This window comes from Rhinopithecus roxellana, chromosome 19 (genome assembly GCF_007565055.1).
Source record: "Rhinopithecus roxellana isolate Shanxi Qingling chromosome 19, ASM756505v1, whole genome shotgun sequence".
NCBI classification, from domain to species: Eukaryota; Metazoa; Chordata; class Mammalia; order Primates; family Cercopithecidae; genus Rhinopithecus; species Rhinopithecus roxellana.
This window is the reverse complement of record NC_044567.1, coordinates 69,498,213-69,516,609: the sequence shown is the minus strand read 5'-3', so window position 1 is coordinate 69,516,609 and position 18,397 is coordinate 69,498,213. Positions and strand designations below refer to the sequence as shown.

At 56.5% G+C, this 18,397-nt stretch overlaps 2 protein-coding genes across 2 annotated transcripts; one reads left to right on the top strand and one right to left on the bottom strand.

Annotated features, from left to right (window-relative positions):
• The first annotated feature begins 1,206 nt into the window (after nucleotides 1-1,206).
• Nucleotides 1,207-7,539, top strand: YBX2 (Y-box binding protein 2). Its single transcript, XM_030923986.1, has 9 exons — nucleotides 1,207-1,552; nucleotides 2,252-2,315; nucleotides 3,731-3,764; nucleotides 4,618-4,707; nucleotides 5,267-5,551; nucleotides 5,731-5,834; nucleotides 6,089-6,266; nucleotides 6,958-7,042; nucleotides 7,145-7,539. Exons 1-8 carry the CDS (start codon nucleotides 1,279-1,281, stop codon nucleotides 7,006-7,008), a joined length of 1,080 nt encoding a protein of 359 aa, XP_030779846.1. The 5' UTR covers nucleotides 1,207-1,278; the 3' UTR covers nucleotides 7,009-7,042; nucleotides 7,145-7,539.
• Nucleotides 7,540-7,740: 201 nt separating this feature from the next.
• SLC2A4 (solute carrier family 2 member 4) lies at nucleotides 7,741-13,804 on the bottom strand. The gene is made up of 11 exons (XM_010377324.2): nucleotides 13,504-13,804; nucleotides 12,109-12,225; nucleotides 11,824-11,996; nucleotides 11,607-11,731; nucleotides 11,380-11,495; nucleotides 11,090-11,252; nucleotides 10,797-10,984; nucleotides 10,541-10,645; nucleotides 10,291-10,392; nucleotides 9,558-9,761; nucleotides 7,741-9,043 (listed from the first exon to the last, which is right to left on the bottom strand). Exons 1-11 carry the CDS (start codon nucleotides 13,534-13,536, stop codon nucleotides 8,840-8,842), a joined length of 1,530 nt encoding a protein of 509 aa, XP_010375626.1. The 5' UTR covers nucleotides 13,537-13,804; the 3' UTR covers nucleotides 7,741-8,839.
• Between the last annotated feature and the right edge of the window lie 4,593 nt (nucleotides 13,805-18,397).

Here is an 18,397-nt window from a genome sequence, read left to right as displayed (position 1 = left end):
GGAAGGCTGGGCGCAGTGACTCACGCCTGTCATCCCAACACTTTGGGAGGCTGAGGCGGGTGGGTCACCGGTCAGGAGTTCGAGACCAGCTTGACCAATATGGTGAAACCCCATCTCTACTAAAAATACAAAAATTAGCCGGGCTGTGGTGGCGCACGCCTGTCATTCCAGGTACTCAGGAGGCTGAGGAGGGAGAATCGCTTGAATCCGGGAGGCGGAGGCTGCAGTGAGCCCAGATCACACACTGAGCTTCAGTCTGGGCGACAGAGGGAGACCTTGTGTCAAAACAAACAAACACACCCAACTCAGCGAAGAGTTGCACATTGCACTACTTGTAAACTTTGTTTCCAATACAAACATAGGTAGAGGCAGGCCAGGAGCCACCTTGAGGTGGTTTAAGGCGGGGAATCGCTTGAATCCGGGAGGCGGAGGTTGTAGAGAGCTGAGATCGCGCCACTGCACTCTAGTCTGGGCGACAGAGCGAGACCCTGTCTCAAAAAGAAAAGAAAAGGAGGGGGGGGGTCCTGGCTTATGGGAGCAAGTGTGAGCCGGGAAATCCATTCTGCTGCGCTTTCCAGCCTATCCCGCGGCGGACCCCGCAGCCCCAGGGTGTGCAGGGCCGTCCTGTGAGGAGAGGGTGCCAAGGGCAGTGGTGGCCGGAAGGCGTCTGCACCTGGCAGCATACGGGCAAGGTCGGTCTCGAGGGTGGAGGCGAGCAGTGCTACTCACTGCCGGAACCGAGGATGCAGACTCCCGCCCCTCGCTCAGGTCGTCACGGGCAACCTTGGCGCCGCGGCCACGGCCCCGCCCTTCGCGCAGAGGCCAGGTGGCAGTTGGGGCGCGACCGGCCCGTTTGATTTCCCGCGGCCGGTGGAAAGGGGCGGAGGGGGGAGGGGAAAGGGGCCGCCGGCCAATGGGTTGGGCCGGGGGTGGTCACGTGGCGGCCAGGGGGCGGGGCCCAGGTGTACTTACTGGGCAGCCGGCGGGGGCCGGGGACGCGGTGCGAAGTCCGGGAGGCGGGGTCGGCGTGCAGGCTGGGGGGGCTGTTGGGCTGGGATTGGCCCGTGGTCGGGAGGCGGGGTCTGCGCGAGCGGCGGCAGCGGGCTGCGATTGGCCTCGGTTCTGGGCCCGCTGCCGGCGTGCGGGCGAGGCTCGGGGCGCGAGGACCGAGCAGGGCGGCGGGTTCGCGAGCCGGGGGGAGGGGCCGGGGCGGTGGCGGCGGCGGCGGCGGCGGCGGAGGAGGCGGTGGCGGCGGGGGCCGGTACTGGACCCGGCGGGATGAGCGAGGTGGAGGCGGCAGCGGTGGCTACAGCGGTCCCCGCGGCGACTGTGCCCGCGACGGCGGCAGGGGTGGTAGCGGTGGTGGTACCGGTGCCCGCAGGGGAGCCGCAGAAAGCAGGCGGCGGGGCGGGCGGCGGGGGCGGAGCCGCCTCGGGCCCCGCTGCTGGGACCCCCTTGGCGCCGGGCCCCCGCACCCCTGGCAACCCGGCGACGGCGGCCTCGGGAACCCCCGCCCCCCCGGCCCGGAGTCAGGCGGACAAGCCGGTGCTGGGTGAGGGGGGGGCGCGCACAGGGAGGCTCTGAGGGGTCGGCGGGCTGGGGGAGGGGCAGTGTGGAGCCCGGCAGGATCCGGAAAACCAAAGGCGGCCTGGCCCGGAGGCCCAGAGCGCTAACTGGGCTGGGAGCTGCGCACCCAACAAAGTGGATTCCCCTGGTGGGAAATCCTGCCGTGCCTTCCTGGGCGGGAGGGCGGGGCCGGCAGGTTCAGCTAAGGTCTTGGGGTGGAGAATAAAGCCCCAGGGTCCAGCCACGCCCCCGGGCGGGACACAGTGCCTAGTTGACTGGGTTAGAACTAGGCAAACCTCTGAGTCCGGCAAGCAGGTGCACTGGGGACCCTTGCATTGGGAGGGCTAGAAAAACCCTCAGTTATGACCTGGGGGCGGCACTTTGCAGACCAGGTGAGTACCCAGTTCTAGGTGAAGGGTCTGGATTTGTAGGATGTGGGGAACATGCCTTAGAGTTGGAAGGCTTTTTGAAAGCCTGAATCCCCTGTGTGGGTGATTTCATTTGATGGAATAGGGTAAGAATACCTTGAAGCTACTAGTGAAACCTGATTGGCTTGAAGGCAAGCTTAATAGGTGATAAGGCAGTAGGCTAGATTTTTTTTTTTTTTTTTGGAGTGTCTCAAAACTGAGTTCAACTCCATCTCTTCCCCCCGTCTCACTGTCCCCACTGCATCTCTGCCTGGCAGCAATCCGAGTCCTGGGCACTGTCAAATGGTTCAACGTCCGGAATGGTTACGGATTCATCAACAGGTATCCAAGAAACCCAGGGCGGGGGTGGAATGGGTGTCTTCCGAACTGGCCTGTGGGACTGGACACCCGCCCAACCTCATCTCGACCCCTGCGGAGGCACGTGGTTGCAATGTCCAGCTGATGCTGGTTGAAAGCCTTTAACCGCAGCACAAATGTGTGCTTAGTGACAAGAGGAAGGCTCCTCCACATCTTCAAGGGCAGCGGAGGATTAATGATTCAGGAACTTGGCAAACCTGGCTCTGACCCTGCCAGCTTCTCATCTCACCTTCTGGAATTGCTTCATTACTTTTACTCTGACATGCCTTTGGGGCAGAACGTATTATAGGGTTCTGTGTGCCTCAGGGCCCCCGGCTGGAATCCTCACTTTCCTGTTATGGCAGCACTCACAACTCAACTCCCTTAAAGAGCTCTGGCTCATTTGAGCCCCCCCACCTGTTGGGACTGAGGCTGACAGTGGGGGGCAGGAGGAAGGAGCCAGAGGCTGCTGCTTTCCTTCAGTAGGCAGCCCCACCCCTCAGCACTGGGAGAGGCTGTGGCGGTGGATTCTGAGCAGAGCTGGGTCTCCCCCAGTGGGCCCTTCCCCAGCCCAGGCATCCTGCCCGGCCTGGCCCTCCTGGGAGGCCCTAGTTCACTCTTAGCACGCTGACCTTCGTGCAGATCCATGTGCTTTAAAGCTAAAACGTTTGTTCTGGGGAACGGTCTCTGTCTAATTCTGGAAATGGCAGACTGGGTGGGGGTCGGAGCGCCTCCAGGAAAACTTTTCCTTTCTCCCCTCCCCCTACCCACTGGGGTTCTTGTGATAGAGAATGGGTGAATGTTTTCTTGTCTCTCACCCTTGGACCCACGCGTGTTGAGAGTGGGCCTGACCCTGGGATTCACCTCCAGGCTGAGGATGAGAATAAAGTTTGGTGGCTGTTTGGAGCAAGTTCCTGACACGTTGTTCCCTTCTCAAACTTGTTCTGCACCTCTGGCCCCCTCTGCACTTTCTGCCTCCTTGACTATAGAAGGAAGAAGACTGGAATTTTCCAAGCCTGATGAGGGTTGGGGGAGGGGTGTTGGCCAGGGACAGTTCCACCCAGCGCTGGCAGGTCATAAGGCTAGCCTGGGGTGGAAGGTGGAGCCCAGGCAGGGGCAGAGCTGTCTCCGGTCCCTCAAGGTGCCTTTGCCTCCCCAGCCTGCCCTTTCCTTGTGAAGTCCAGGTTTGGCACTGAGGTTTTAAGTATACCTCTCTTTACACCAGCTTCTGGGGGTCCTGCTGGCTCTCCCTCCCACTCCCCGGCCCCTGTCTCCCCCTAACTGTGGAATGCTAGAGAGGATGGGCGTGCTGAGCTTAGACTGGGCAGCTAGGGGGGCCTCAGTGAGGAACTGAGGGCTTTGTTAAAGTCCCCTCCTTAACAACTCATCCTGTTCTGCAGGAATGACACCAAGGAAGATGTCTTTGTTCACCAGGTAAGAGCTAGGTTGGCTTTCTGAGGGGAAGAACCGGCCCTCTTTGAAGGCCTTTGCCATAATCCTTAGCAGCGCGCTCCACCATGTTTCTCCGGCTCTTCTTCACAACGGCCCGTCTGCCAGGGAATAGCTACCCCCATCTGCCTCGGGTGCCTGTGTCAACCACCATTAGCCGCACTTGTGTTGGGTTACTAAACGCCTGTCAGAATTGAGCATGTCACCCCTGGGCATGGCACGCTTACTACCTCCTGGGACCTGTTAACACTCCAGGAAGCACTGAGGCAATTTTCAGAGGGAGAAGGTACTTGGGTGCAGTGGTTCTCAAAGCGTGGCCTCTGCACCAGCGGCAGCAGCATCACCTGACATCCAAATTCTCAGGCCCCAGCCCAGACCTGGTGAATCAGAGCTGGGGCTGGGGCTCCGCAATCGGTTTAACGAGCTCTCCAGGTGATTCTGATGCACGCTACAGCTTGAGAACCACTGCTTGGTGGAAAGAGCTCTCATTGGGACTGAGGTAAGAAGCACAGTGCATTTTACCCACTTTGCAACTGAAGACTGTCCCTGCCTTTTGCTTTGGAGTTCATATTTCTTGCCTCCCTTTTTGAAATCCCGAGGGGTAAAGCGGGGGCGGGAGGAGGGGGAAGAGTGTGTCCTGGGGATGGTAACTGCACAGTCATTGCTGAGGCCCTGAGTTCAGGACTTTTCCCCTGCTAAACTTTGACCACCTCCTTGCTCCACCCTCCAGCTCTAGACCCCAAGTCAAATGTTGAATGAAATTGGGTGGTGGCCCCAGCAGGGGTGGCAGACTGCTATCTTGCTGTCTCACTTTTCACATGGCCTTTTCCCCAATCAGACAGCTATTAAAAGAAACAACCCCAGGAAGTTTCTGCGCAGCGTTGGAGATGGGGAGACTGTGGAATTTGATGTCGTGGAAGGAGAGAAGGTTTGGGGACTGCTATGGGGTATAGAGTTGACTAAGCGTATGGGAGGGTGGCCTGGAGGTCATCGCAGGCTAAGACGCTCCTGGGGCCAGCTCTGACCCGTTCTGCAGGAATGGGACTGTGTTCTCTCACCCTGATGTCCTCTTCCTTAACGCTTAGGCTAAGGGATGTCCTAAATATGTCCCTGTTACCGGTTAGCATTGTCTGGGTTTCTTCTCTGTGGTTCACCAAGCACTTCGACGTCCGTTCTCCACGTGGGGCCCTGTTCTAGACTTTCCAAGTCCGCCTCTGTAGTAACAAGGTGGATGCTGGCTGCCAGGCCTTTCTCCACCCAGTCGTATACTCAGGAGGGTGCAGTAGCAATTATTTCAAAAGGACACATTGCTCCTTCCCAGATGGGTGCAAATGCACTCCACTGCCACTCCAGGGAGGGTAGAAAGAAGTTAGAGGAGCTAAAGGAAAGCTGGAGAGGGGTCTTCCCCTGGAAGAAGGGGAAGCAAGTTGGGAAATGCACATTGGCTGTTGGAGCGGATTCTGACTGTTCCCTCACCACCTTCCCAGGGCGCAGAAGCTGCTAATGTAACTGGGCCCGGGGGGGTGCCCGTGAAGGGCAGCCGTTATGCCCCCAACCGACGTAGGTTCCGCCGATTCATCCCCCGGCCTCCCTCAGTTGTCCCACCACCCATGGTGGCAGACATCCCCTCCGGGGGGACAGGACCTGGCAGCGAAGGGGAGCGGGCTGAAGACTCTGGGCAGCGGCCCAGACGACGGCGCCCCCCACCCTTCTTCTACCGACGGCGGTTTGTGCGAGGCCCCCGGCCCCCCAACCAGCAGCAGCCTATAGAGGTGAGGGGAAGCTGGAATATGGGTGCCACTCCCCCAAGTTCAGGAGAAGAGTGGGAATTAGGATCGAGACCATGAGTCACCAAAGGAGGAGGAAGTGAGGGTTGGACAGAGCTGTGGATAACCTGACTCCGGAGCAGCTGCTGTCCCCACAGCTCACCGGGGCCTTTGCATGTTCCCAGAGCACTGACGGGGTAGAACCCAAAGAGACAGCCCCATTGGAGGGGCACCAACAGCAGGGAGATGAGCGGGTCCCCCCGCCCAGATTCCGGCCCAGGTACCGAAGGTAAGACTCCCCTGCTAGGGCTTGGTCTTCCCCTTCCAGTGTTGGCTCCTTGGGGAAAGGGGCAGGAGGATGGAAGGGCGAAGCTCTAGGCAGAGCCTGGGCTCCTGGTGAGAGGTGCCTTGTGGGGAGGCGGTGCTCATGGGCTGGAAGCCTGGCTCCTGGAGGTAGGGTGGGGCAGCTGGGTGAGCCCTGGGGAGGGAGTGGTCTGCCCGGGGTGTTCCCTGGTCCCCTCAGAGCCCTGCTCCTTTCCTTAGGCCTTTCCGCCCCAGGCCACCCCAGCAGCCTACCACAGAAGGTGGGGACGGTGAGACCAAGCCCAGCCAAGGTCCCACTGATGGTTCCCGGCCTGAGCCCCAGCGCCCACGAAACCGCCCCTACTTCCAGCGGAGACGGCAGCAGGCCCCTGGCCCCCGGCAGCCCGCAGCCCCTGAGGTGAGGACTTCAGATGTGGGATGAAAGAAAAGGCTGAGACCAGCTCCACCCCACCCCCTCCTTTTTTCTTTTTCTTTCCTACTCCATCCCTTGGTTCCTTCCCTCACCTGCCCTGGCCCTGCCACCACCCTCTTCCATGCAGCCTGCTGGGTCCACCCCTGGCAGGTGTCCCCTCCCACCAGGAAGCCCCAGCAGAGGCAATCAAGCCCATGTCATGCCCCCACCCCCTCCACCCACCCCAGTGCTTCCTGGAGCCATCGCACCAGCTTGTGGATGTGAACTGAGGGGTGTGATTGAGGGTATTAATGGGAAGGGAAAAAATGAAAGAAGGTTGAAGTTCGGGGCTCTGAAGAACAAGTCTCAGCCTGGCGCGATGGCTCACGCCTGTAATCCCAGCACTTTGGGAGGCAGAGGCAGGCGATCACTTGAGGTCGGAAGTTTGAAACCAGCCTGACCAACATGGAGAAACCCTGGCTCTACTAAAGATACAAAAATTAGCCCGGCATGGTAGCGCGTGCCTGTAATCCCAGGTACTTGGGAGGCTGAGGCAGGAGAATTGTTTGAACCGGGAGGGGGAGGTTGCAGTGAGCCAAGATCGCGCCACTGTACTCCATCCAACCTGGAGTGAGACTCTGTCTCAAAAAAAAAAAAAAAAAAGAACAAGTCTCAATTGGCCACCGCTGTTCTTTAGACCTCAGCCCCTGTCAACAGTGGGGACCCCAGCACCACCATCCTGGAGTGATTCCAACTCAAAGGACACCCAGAGCTGCCATCTGGTGAGTGGCTGGTGCAGTTGGGCAGGTGGCCAGGAAGGCGGAGGACTGGGTGGCAGTAAGTCGCTGTTGTTCACAATCTGTCCATTTCCTTTTCTCTCTCAGGTATCTGCCAGTTTTTCCAACTGACCTGTACCCTACCCAGTACCCTGCTCCCCCATTCCCATAATTCATGGCATCAAAACACCAGCGTTTCACCTTTTCCTTGAGACTCAGGAGGGCCAAGCAACAGCCTTTTTCTTTTTCTTTTTTCTTCCCTCCCTTTATCAAGGGTTGAAGGAAGGGAGCCATCCTTACTGTTCAGAGACACCAACTCCCTCCTGTAACTCAGGCTGAGAAGGAACCAGCCAGCTCTTACCGCCTCCTGGTTATTTTTGTTCCCGCTTCACCCCCCAAGTTTATTTTGTTTTCCCCCCGGCCCCCTACCTCTGAAGCCATTTTATGACCTGTCATTTGCCACCTGAGCCTCCAGTAAAAACAAAAACAGGCTTTCCTGTGGTCTTGGTCTCTGTCTCTTCTGTTTTGGAGAATCGCTAGTAACTCACTGTTGAAGGTGGGGAGGAGGGGATGTGGGGCCACGGGCAGGGCCTGGCATCCTTGCTCCCGTTTCTCCAGCTGTGCCCCTAGTGAAGAGTACCCTCATCAGGGGGATTCACTGCCCCTGTGACATGGGCTGACACCTCCTCGCAGAGTGAGTATTCTGCAGATGCCAAGAGCAGTGTCCGGCACTGGCAGCTACAATTTATTGAGCATTTACTATTAATAAAGCAATGAGTAGAAACGTGAGTAGGGGCATGAGCAATGGCATCCAGAAGATTCTGAGGCCTTGAGCTGAGGCAGGACAGAGGGAGGAAGAGGGGTGAAGAGTTATGGTCCCTGTCTCAGCCCGTCCTCAAGTGCCTCTACGACAGGATGCTTGTGTTCGGCAGTCACTTTATAGAAGTATCTATATATATACATTTAGTACAACCGACCTTTGGTTTCTTCTTTCAACCCCCTTTTCAAACGTATATAAAAATATCCAAAGGCTCCTCCCAGCCCAGTGTTTCCAGGCAGCCTTTCAAATCCCCTTTTTGCCTTAGTTGGTCAAAAGCCTGTTTGTGCAGCACCCTTCCAGGAAGGGAGAGGAAGAAAGCTAGGGCTCCTTCTTGGCAGCCTTGGGGAACAATCGGGATAGAGCCCCAAGCCTAGAGGCAGGAGCCTGCTGTCCCGTCTTGCCACACATGGGCACATACTTTCCTGTTCCCTCTTACCCTGGAAGGCTGAGCCTGCAGTGAGGGAGGTGAGTCCTTTTCCCTGGAGGGGTCAAGAGAGAACCCCCTTCGCCCAGAGTCTGTGTGGTAAGAATTCAGTGAAAGTCCCAGATTATGGGAGGAGTCCAAGGTGGTGGGAAACTGGATTTCTTGTCTCCTGTCCTGCTCTCTGCTCTGGTTTGTCCCACTGAGAAAGTCTAGACCTATCCTCCCTCCAATCCCCCTTCTCTAGCAGGGAAGAAGGTATTCTGGAGCTGAGTCTGGGGGTGGGGAGGAAAGGGGAAGGGGGGAAGAAGAGGGAGGGGAGAGTGGCCCACCCTGATGGCCACGGCCTAACCACAACACATAAGTAATCCAAAAGAGTCACACGAGGGGAATGAGGGGGTGCTCAGACCACCCTTCCCCCAGCTTCCCAATTCTCCCAGGCTGCAGGGTTTCTTTTCCACCTGGAAGTAATAGGGAAGAGAGGGTTGAAGTGCTGCAGAGGAAAGGAAGGGGCCTCTGGGGTGGGTGGAGAGAGCTGGCTCTCCCACCCCTGCCCGGCCCCTCAGTCGTTCTCATCTGGCCCTAAGTACTCAAGTTCTGTGCTGGGTTTCACCTCCTGCTCTAAAAGAGAGGGTGTCCGGTGGAAGGCAGCTGAGATCTGGTCAAACGTCCGGCCTCGAGTTTCAGGTACTCTTAAGAAGGTGAAGATGAAGAAGCCCAGCAGGAGGACCGCAAATAGAAGGAAGACGTAGGGCCCCATAGCCTCCTGGGACAGGTGGAGAAAGAGGTGTTGACAGAGTGAGGTGGGGAGGGAAGGGGTGGTTTCAGGCAACCAGGAGCTAAAGGCCTTCATAGGGAGCTGGGGAGACGACAGACAGCAGCGGCCTCCTCCAGGGACAAGGAAAATGATCAGGAATAAGAATTTACACGGAAAAGAGGATTCTCTGAACCCCAAACACTCTTAGTTTTCGCCCCCTTCACCATCCTCAGTTACTGCACTCAGGAGAGTCCCAGCTGTTTGTAGCATTCATGCAAAGCATATCATTTTATTCTTGGACTAAGGTAAGTTATGTCACTGGTGCGTTTCGGACACCTCAGTTGCTATCCAGTCTAGGTCAGCTCCCTTCCTTGCTTTATTCTGTGGAGCAGGTGGTCCACCAAAGTGACCCAAAGACCAATGGTCTGTGGCTGGAGGAGTCCCTGACTGGGAAGCAGGTGGGCTAGCTGTGTGATGCCCACCTCTGGCCTACAGTGTGGGAGGCTGGGGTGGGAGGACCTACCGCAACATACTGGAAACCCATGCCAATGATGAAGTTGCTTGTCCAGTTGGAGAAACCAGCCACAGCCATGGCTGCCGGGCGGGGTCCCTGGCTGAAGAGCTCGGCCACGATGAACCAAGGAATGGGGCCAGGACCAATCTCAAAAAATGCCACAAAGCCAAAGATGGCCACAATGGAGACGTAGCTCATGGCTGGAACTCGCTCCTAGGAGCCAGAGAGGGAGGGTGGAGAATCCAGTTGAGGGCTTTCTGGATCTTCCCTTGCCCTCAACCCAGAGAGGTGAAATCTAACCCCCTCCCCAGCAGCTTGTGGGGGGCCTGTCGTCCCGGGTTAGAGCAGGCCCTTGAGCCTTTCTGAGCACTGGTGTTCTGCTGGCTATCCCAAGTGTGTTCAAGGCAGAGGAAATGTTATGGCCTCTCAGTTCTTATTACTGTCAGCTCTCCCTGGGCTCTAAAGCTGGATCTTTAGGAATGATTGTTCCTGAGGCTTGACAGGGGCTCTCCCTCCTGGCTGCCAGAGTTGTGCCACAGCTGCCTCCCAGTGCAGCCTAAATCCCTCAGGAGCAGACCAGAGTCCCAGCAGATTCTGGAGCCAGTCACCCACAGTCCTGGTCCAGAGCTGGCGCTAGGATTGAAAGTGTGTGTGTTAAGAAGGGGACCTGGCTGGTCACAGAGACTCTCAGGACCATTCCCATGGGCTGGGCTGCTAGCCCCTCCTAGCCTCCAGGCCTTACCAGCAGGAGCAGAGCCACAGTCATCAGGATGGCACAGCCACACATGCCTGCCAGGCCCAGAAGATGGAGCGTCCGGCGCCCTGCCCGCTCCACCAACAACACCTGTGGGGAGAGTCAGAGCTTGACCGGAGCCTTTCAGGCACGTGAAGTAGGAGGGGCTGCGTGGGTGAGGGCAACCAAGAGCAGGACCTCCGGGACACCCAGGGATGTGAAGCCAGTGACTCGGGCCATTCCAGAGGTGAGCAGTTACCGAGACCAAGGTGAAGACTGTGTTGACCACACCCGCTCCTATGGTGGCATAGGCAGGTTGGCCTACCCCTGCTGTCTCGAAGATGCTGGTCGAATAATAAAAAACCTAGAGGTGGGGGAGAAGAAGAAGTGATGGCAGGGATGTCCCTTCCTCTACTCCAGCCACAACAGGCTGAGTGTTGGTGGAGGGGGTTTGCTCCCAACTCCTGTCTCCCCTCCCTGGGCTGTGCCCTGCCTGGAGTCTGCTCCACACATACAGCATTGATGCCAGAGAGCTGCTGGCTCAGCTGCAGCACGACCGCAATGATCAGGGGCTGCCGGTGGGTATGACTGCCCAGGAGCTGGAGCAGGGACAATGGCCGCTCATGCTCCAGCTTCCGCTTCTCATCCTTCAGCTCAGCCAGCACTCCAGAAACATCAGCCCAGCCTGTCAGGCGCTTCAGACCTGGAGGAGGGAAGGTCAGGCCTGAAGGGACCTGAGAGGAAGCCAGGTGCTAGCAAGACAAAGTGGAGGCATGGGCCTGGGTCAGGCTGCAGCAGGAGAGCTTACTCTTTCTGGCAGGTCCCTCGAGATTCCGGATGATATAGAGGTAGCGGGGGCTCTCGGGACAGAAGGGCAGCAGGACCAGCTGCAGGAGGGCAGGTAGCACTGTGAGGCCCAAGAGCAGTGGCCACAGGCTGGCAGTGCCCAGCAGGGACTCCAACCCCAGCACCTGTGGGAGAAGGTTGGGAAAGAAGGCAGGTCACTCAGCCCTCCTGCCTTACCTCAGAAGCACACTGTATTCTCCACAGCCCCACCCCAACCACTGCCCAGGCACCCATGAGGCCCGTCCCGGTTACCTGGGCGATCAGAATGCCAGTGACGATGGCCAGTTGGTTGAGCGTCCCCAGGGCACCCCGCAGGTGAGTGGGAGCAATCTCCCCTACGTACATGGGCACCAGCCCTGATGTCAGCCCTAGGCGAGGGAATAACAGAGGGCTGAGGGCAGGTGTCCACTCCCATATGAAAGCCCAGGTATGGTGAAAGACAGCAGGGCGCTAGGCAGGGCTGTGGTGCCCGTGAGTACCTGAGTAGGCACCAATGAGGAACCGTCCAAGGATAAGCATTTCATAGGAGGCAGCAGCGTTGGCCAGGCCCATGAGGCTGCCACCCAGCACCGCCAGGACATTGTTGACCAGCATGGCCCTTTTCCTGGCAGGCAGGCAGAGTGAGGCTGTGAGGGTGAGGGCACCCAGCGGTGGCTCCCTTCCTGTTTCCCCCACCCCTGGCCTCCAGCTCCGAACCTTCCAAGCCACTGAGAGATGACACCAATGAGGAAGGAGGAAATCATGCCGCCCACGGAAAAGATGGCCACAGAGAGGGCCCAGAGGGTGGTGAGGGTGCCTGGCGGGATGGAGCTGGGTCCCTCAGGCCCCTGCCTCCCCAGCCACGTCTCATTGTAGCTCTGTTCAATCACCTGTGAGACAGCAGAGGACAGATTTACTGCAGACCCTCACCTTTCCACCACCCCTGAGACACCTGTCCTCCTTGTTCGGGTACCCCCCACCCTGCCAGCTGCAGGCCCTCACCTTCTGAGGGGCATTGATGACCCCAATGTTGTAGCCAAACTGCAGGGAGCCAAGCACAGCAGAAAACACAGCAAGGACCAGGGTCCCAGTCACTCGCTGCTGAGGGGGTTCCCCATCCTGGACAGGCAGACACAAAGACACAGCATGTCACATGGAGCCATGATTTTTTTCCCTTCGCTAGGGGCCCGGGCCCAGCTGGAGCCTGAAGATACTGGGCTCCATCCAACATGTTGGGTGAGGGAAACTGGGCCATATTAGGAATTGCACAAAGATCTCAATGTAAACAGGAGCTCAACTTCAACCTGGGTATAAAAGAGAAACTGGATGTTTGAGTCCATAAGGCAGGGAAATGTTTGAGAACTTGTCTCAAAATTCTTCTGTGACCTTGGGACAGGCTTGGCCTTAAGAGCTCAGATTTGTGTGACCTTGGCCAAGTCACTTCCCCACCCCGAACCTGAGTGTCCTCTGTGAGATGTGGGTGATGTTTCCTGCCTTGCCTACCTATCTGTGAGAGTGTTGTGAAAATCAACATCACATGTTAACAGTATCCCTGACAGTGCTGGTTTCATAAATTGACAAGTGCATTATTTGCATTATTATCATCAGCCGCTGTCCTCTTCCCTCCCCTCTGGGGGTTCTGTCAGCCAGCTCCAGGAGGCCCCCAACAGGACCAAGAAGTGGTCTCCGCTCTAGAAAGGACATCCCGGTCATCTAGGGGTGGCCTTCTCTATCTGTGTCGCAGCCTGCCCTCCCCCTGTAAACTCCGTGCAGGGAGGGCCGTCCAGGAGTTCTGCCTCGGAGAGCCATGCCCAGGGGAGGAGGGCAGGAAGGTGGTGTGAGGGGCGGTGGCAGTGGTGGCCGCTCGCTGGCGGCACAGACTGTCTCCAAGCGGAAACCTGAGCTGGGGGAGGGGGGGTTGACAGTCCCCTCTGCCCCTCCACCAACGATGGGGCCAAGGGAAAGTTCAGCGTCTTGGAGGGCGGCCAGGAGTGGGGGTGGGGGCCTCCAGTCCTCGAAACACTGCCCGCGAGCGGAGACGGACGGACAGCTCCCGGAGGGCAAGACCCGCCTGGATCTGCTTTCCCGAGTCGGAACCAGGGCAGAGTGTCCCCGATTCCGGAGCGCCGCGCCGCCTATTAGGCAAGGGGGTGAACCCTGGCTCGCAGAATCCACTTGCTGCCTGTGCCCCGAAAGGCCCTCCAGACCCATTCTGCCTCTTGGTAGGATTGGAATCTCACAGTCACGGGTTGTCCAGGCCGGGTATAAATAGCCAGCCCCCCACCTTCACCCCCTGCGCCTGCGCATGAACCACCCCCAGCTGACCCCAACCGCGACCTCCAGCCCAAGAAAAGCGCTACCCGTGCCCCCCGCCCCGCCCCTCATGATGAATCCTACTTCGGAGCCTATCTGTTGGAAGCCCGACGGCATCTCGTCTTAGAAGAGCTGGACGCGCAGGGGCGGCGAAGATGAAAGAACAGATCCGGGAGTCTCTGGCCCCGGCCTGGCGCGCAGAAGCTGCGGGGGCCGTGGGTGTCCCGGAGTGACGAGCGAGGGCGGGCCCGATGGGACCTACAGCCACAAGCCAAGGTGCCAGAGAGCAGTGGGCCTCCCGCGGATCTGGCGGAGCCAGGCTGGGGGAAAAGACGCTAGGAGCCCCCGCCACCTCGCTTCTGCCCCTGCGGGCCACGCCCTTCACAGCACCCATTGGCCAGGAGCCCGCACACCCCAGAAGGCCACGCCCCCTCCGCCTGGGATTTAAAGTTTGGCTGGAGTTGGTGGGGCCAGCCAGTGAGGCCACGCCCCTCCGCGTGGCTGGAGAGTCACGCCTCTCGGTTTCCCGCCAACCTCCGACTGAGAAGTTTTGAGAAGAGTCCCTGGAACAAAAGGCCCCGCCCACCCACGTGTTAGGACTCCGCCCACCAGCCAAGATCCCGGGCTGCAGAAGCATCTTAAACTCTGCGGGTCTGGACTGTGGGGTCGGAGAGAAGAGAGGCCAGGTGTACTTTCCCCGGGGAAACTCCAGAGGCGTAAGACGGCTCGCGAGCCGGCTCGCGGGTTGGGAGAGGAGCAATGCCCCAAAGTAACCCGGGGCGGCTATTTTTAGCTCCCACGTTGGGAGCCTCCAAATGTCAGGTCCCGGGCGTCCCGGCCTGTCCCAGGCGGGGGCGGAGAGACAGGGAGATGGAGCCTTAAAGGGTCCACGACATGCTTCCCACGCGAGTGTGGCCCTGGGGGCCAGGAAATTCCGTTCCCAGAGCGGGTCTGGTGGCCGGGCTGCTTGGTCCTGTCTTTCAGTGCCTCCCTGCTCCGGGCGCTGCCTATCCCGTCCTTCGCCTACACACATTCCCCAGGTTGGTTCCTGGAGCCGGTCCGAGGGACAAGTGGTCACACCGACCACACCACCAGCCCTAAGGTCTCTGAGCCTCTGAGGTCTCTGACCATATGCTGGCCGCGTGGACAACACGATCTCTGGAGGCTGCTCCGGCTTTGGATCCTCCGCCAAATTCTGCCAGGCAGGAAGTGCGCGACCTAGGGTCGGCGCGTGGGGAGAGAGAACCGAGATACCCAGAGCGTGGAGTGTCTGGCTCAGAAAACGGGCTTCGGAAGCGCAGGGCTGTGGTGCCACCTGGAGGGCGAGCGAGGAGCCGTAGTGGATTGCACTTGGAATCTCAACCCACTCTCTCTCGCCTTTCCGTCACCCTAAGGCTTCAGGGACATGTAACCCAGGCCCTTCTCTGGAGCTGCAAATCCAGGTGTTCGTTACCGCCTGGATGTGGCAGCTCTAGTGATTAGCATGTCCAAACCTGCTCCTTCTCCTAACTTCCTTATTTCAGTGAATTACCCGCCCAGTCACCCCTATAGTAGAAGTCATGCGCGATTCCTCCTGTCCTGCGCCGCTCTCCCCGTTTATCCAGTTAGTTTTCAACGTTGGTGCTTTGACTTCCAAAACTCTCTCATATTCATCCGATATTCTCTGTGGCGGCTGCCACTTCAGATCACCATCACCCTCACTGATCTTCCTGCTCTTCTTCTTTCCTTTATGACGAGGGCAGAGAACAATTTTCAAAGGTCCAATCTCATCTCTCATGCAAGAAGTCACTGTCTCTATTGCCCCAACTGTCAAGTTCAAATCCCTTTTCAGAGTGAACTCCTGCCTCTCTTCTCCGATCTCTGGCCTTACCTGTCTCTCCTGCCTCTCATATCTCCTTCACCTCCCGTTCTGGGCAATGCCTAACTCCTTATTGTACCCAGAACACGCTGTGCCGTTACACCCCTTCTTGATCCCTTTGCTGCACTAATCCCCTGCAAAATATGGAATGCCGGCTGGGCACGGTGGCTCACACCTGTAATCCCAGCACTTTGGGAGGCTGAGGAAGGAGGATTCCCTGAGGTCAGGAGTTTGAAACCAGCCCGGCCAACATGGAGAAACCCCATCTCTGCTAAAGATACAAAACTAGCCAGGCGTGCACACCTGTAATCCCAGCTACTCGGGAGGCTGAGGCAGGAGAATGGCTTGAACCCGGGAGTCGGAGGTTGCAGTGAGCCAAGATCGTGCCCCTGCACTCCAGCCTGGCGACAGAGTGAGACTCCGTCTCAAGAAAAAAAAAAAAAAAATCCAGAATGCCAAAGGACTCCTGTTCTTCCTTCAGAGAAAGCTTCCCCACCCAGCTCCTGCTCCACAGGTTCACTTCATTTCCGGCTTCTGGGGACCTTGATCCCTGAGTTCCAGCACAGAAGACTGAACAAATGACACAGTTCTTAGCACACTGTCTTCATTGATCTATTTCTCATTTTTATTTTTGTTTTTGTTTGTTTTGAGACGGAGTTTCGCTCTTGTTACCTGGAGCGCAATGATGCGATCCTTGGCTCACTGCAAACTCCGCCTCCCGGATTCAAGCCATTCTCCTGCCTCAGCCTCCAGAATAGCTGAGATTATAGGCATGCGCCACTAGGCCTGGCTAATTTTGTATTTTTAGTAGAGATGGGGGATTTCACCATGTTGGTCAGGCTTGTCGCCAAGTCCTGAAATCAGGTGATCCACTTGCCTCGGGCTCCCAAAGTGCTGGGATTACTGGTGTGAGCCACCGCACCCGGCAATTTTATTGGTTTTGAGTTGAGGTCTCTGTTGCTCAGGCTCGAGTGAGAGGCACAGTCACGGATCGCTGCAGCCTACACTTCCTGGGCTCAAGCAGCCCTCTCACCTCAGCCTCCCAGGTAGCTGAGACTACAGGCTTGAGTCACCACACCCAAATGCTTATTTTTTTTTTTTAGTTATCTATTTCCACACCCATTTCTCATTTTTCCTCCTTCAAAAGTCAGTTATTCCAGGCTGGGTGTGGTGACTCACACCTGTAATCCCACTGTTATCCTAGCAGATTAGGAGGCTGAGACAGGAGGATCACTTGAGCAAGACCGTCTCACAAGAAAAAAAAAAAAAGTAGATTATTGCAATGCATTAAATGTTCATTTGTTTTTCTTTGTGCTCTTACAAAATATAAATCATTTTGTGTGCAAAGTTTTTGTTTTTTCTTTTTATGAGACACAGTCTCTCTCTGTCACCCAGGCTGGAGTGCAGTGGGGTGATCTCCATTCACTGCAGCCTCTGCTTCCCAGGTTCAAGTGATTCTCCTGCCTCAGCCTCCCCAGTAGCTGGGATTACAGGCTCACGCCACTGTGCCTGGCTAATTTTTGTATTTTAAGTAGAGACGGGGTTTCACCATGTTAGCCAGGCTGGTCTTCAACACCTGACCTCAAGTGATCTGCCCACCTCAGCCTCCCAAAGTGCTGCGATTACAGGTGTGAGTCATCATGCCGGGCCCAAACATTTTAAATTTCCGTAAATAGCATCTTGTTATATATTTCACTCTGATCTTATTTTCAGTAACCACGATGTTTTAAAAATCCACTTGTGTTGTATGATGATCAAAGCTATGGCTGCACGATACTTTACAGTATGAGTTGCATCACACTTTACCTGCTCACAGTCTCACTGAGGAGCACCCATTGCGCCTCCAGTTCTCAACCACAACAAATAATATGGCGCGGGCTGGGCGCGGTGGCTCATGCCTGTAATCCCAGCACTTTGAGAGGCTGAGGCTGGCAGATCACCTGAGGTCAGGGGTTCGAGATCAGCCTGGCCAACATAGTGAAACCCTGCCTCTATTAAAAATACAAAAATTAGCCAGGCATCACCAGGCACAGTGACGGGTGCCTGTAATTCCAGCTACCAGGGAGGCTAAGGCAAGAGAACCATCTGAACCCGGGTGGTGGAGGTTGCAGTGAGACGAGATCATGCCACTGCACTCCAGCCTGGGTGACAGAGCGAGGGTCCCTCTCAAACAAACAAACAAACAAAAAAATGAGATCAGGCTGGGTGCAGTGGCTCACACCTGTAATCGCAGCACTTTGGGAGGCTACGGTGGGCCAATCACCTGAGGTCAGGAGTTTGAGACTAGCTTGACCAACATGGAGAAACCCTGTCTCTACTAAAAATACAAACTTAGCCTGGCGTGGTGGTGCATGCCTGTAATCCCAGCTACTCAGGAGAATCACTTGAACCAGGAGGCAGAAGTTGCAGTGAGCTGAGATCGCGCCATTGCACTCCAGCCTGGGCAACAAGAGCGAAACTTCATCTCAAAAAAAAAAAAAAAAAAAAAAAAAAAAAAAAAAGAGAGAGAGAGAGATCAGTTACTTGTCAGATTTAGGCATTGCAAAAACCTTCTCCTTTTCCATTATCTCTATATTAATTTTTCCTTTGTGAACTTCATGAAATAGATATTTTTTTCTTTTTTTCAGATGGAGTCTGGCTCTGTCACCCAGGCTGGAGTGCAGTGGCGCAATCTTGGCTCACTGCAACCTCTGCCCACCGGGTTCAAGTGATTTTCTTGCCTTAGCCTCCTGAGTAGCTGGGATTACAGGTGTGAGCTAGCACATGCAGCCAATTTTTGTATTTTTAGTAGAGACGGTGTTTCGCCATGTTGGTGAGGTGGGTCTGGAGCTCCTGACCTCAAGTGACCCACCCACCTCGGCCTCCCAGAGTGCTAGGATTATAGTTGTGAGCCACCGCTCCTGGCCAGAATAGAAATTCTTAATTTAAGTGTAATGAAAATGACCATTTTTTTTTTCCCTTATGGTTTGTGATTGTTGATAATTTGTATATATTCTTTCCCAACTCTGCACCACAGATGTATTCTTTCACATTTTCTTCCAGTAACTTTACAGTTTTACTTTTCACATTTAGGTCTTCTTGATTCCTCTAGAATTCATCCTTGTTTTAGGTGTTAGGGAT

Bases quoted from the DNA above. Each gene is read 5' to 3' on its own strand.
- YBX2 (XM_030923986.1), top strand. From the start codon at position 1,279: ATGAGCGAGGTGGAGGCGGCAGCGGTGGCTACAGCGGTCCCCGCGGCG. The intron at 1,553-2,251 runs GTGAGGGGGGGG...TCTGCCTGGCAG, and splicing joins GGCGGACAAGCCGGTGCTGG to CAATCCGAGTCCTGGGCACT. The intron at 5,835-6,088 runs GTAAGACTCCCC...TCCTTTCCTTAG, and splicing joins TTCCGGCCCAGGTACCGAAG to GCCTTTCCGCCCCAGGCCAC.
- SLC2A4 (XM_010377324.2), bottom strand. From the start codon at position 13,536: ATGCCGTCGGGCTTCCAACAGATAGGCTCCGAA. The intron at 11,997-12,108 runs GTGAGGGCCTGC...GCTGTCTCACAG, and splicing joins TCATCAATGCCCCTCAGAAG to GTGATTGAACAGAGCTACAA. The intron at 9,762-10,290 runs GTAAGGCCTGGA...TCTGGCTCCTAG, and splicing joins CTGTGGCTCTGCTCCTGCTG to GAGCGAGTTCCAGCCATGAG.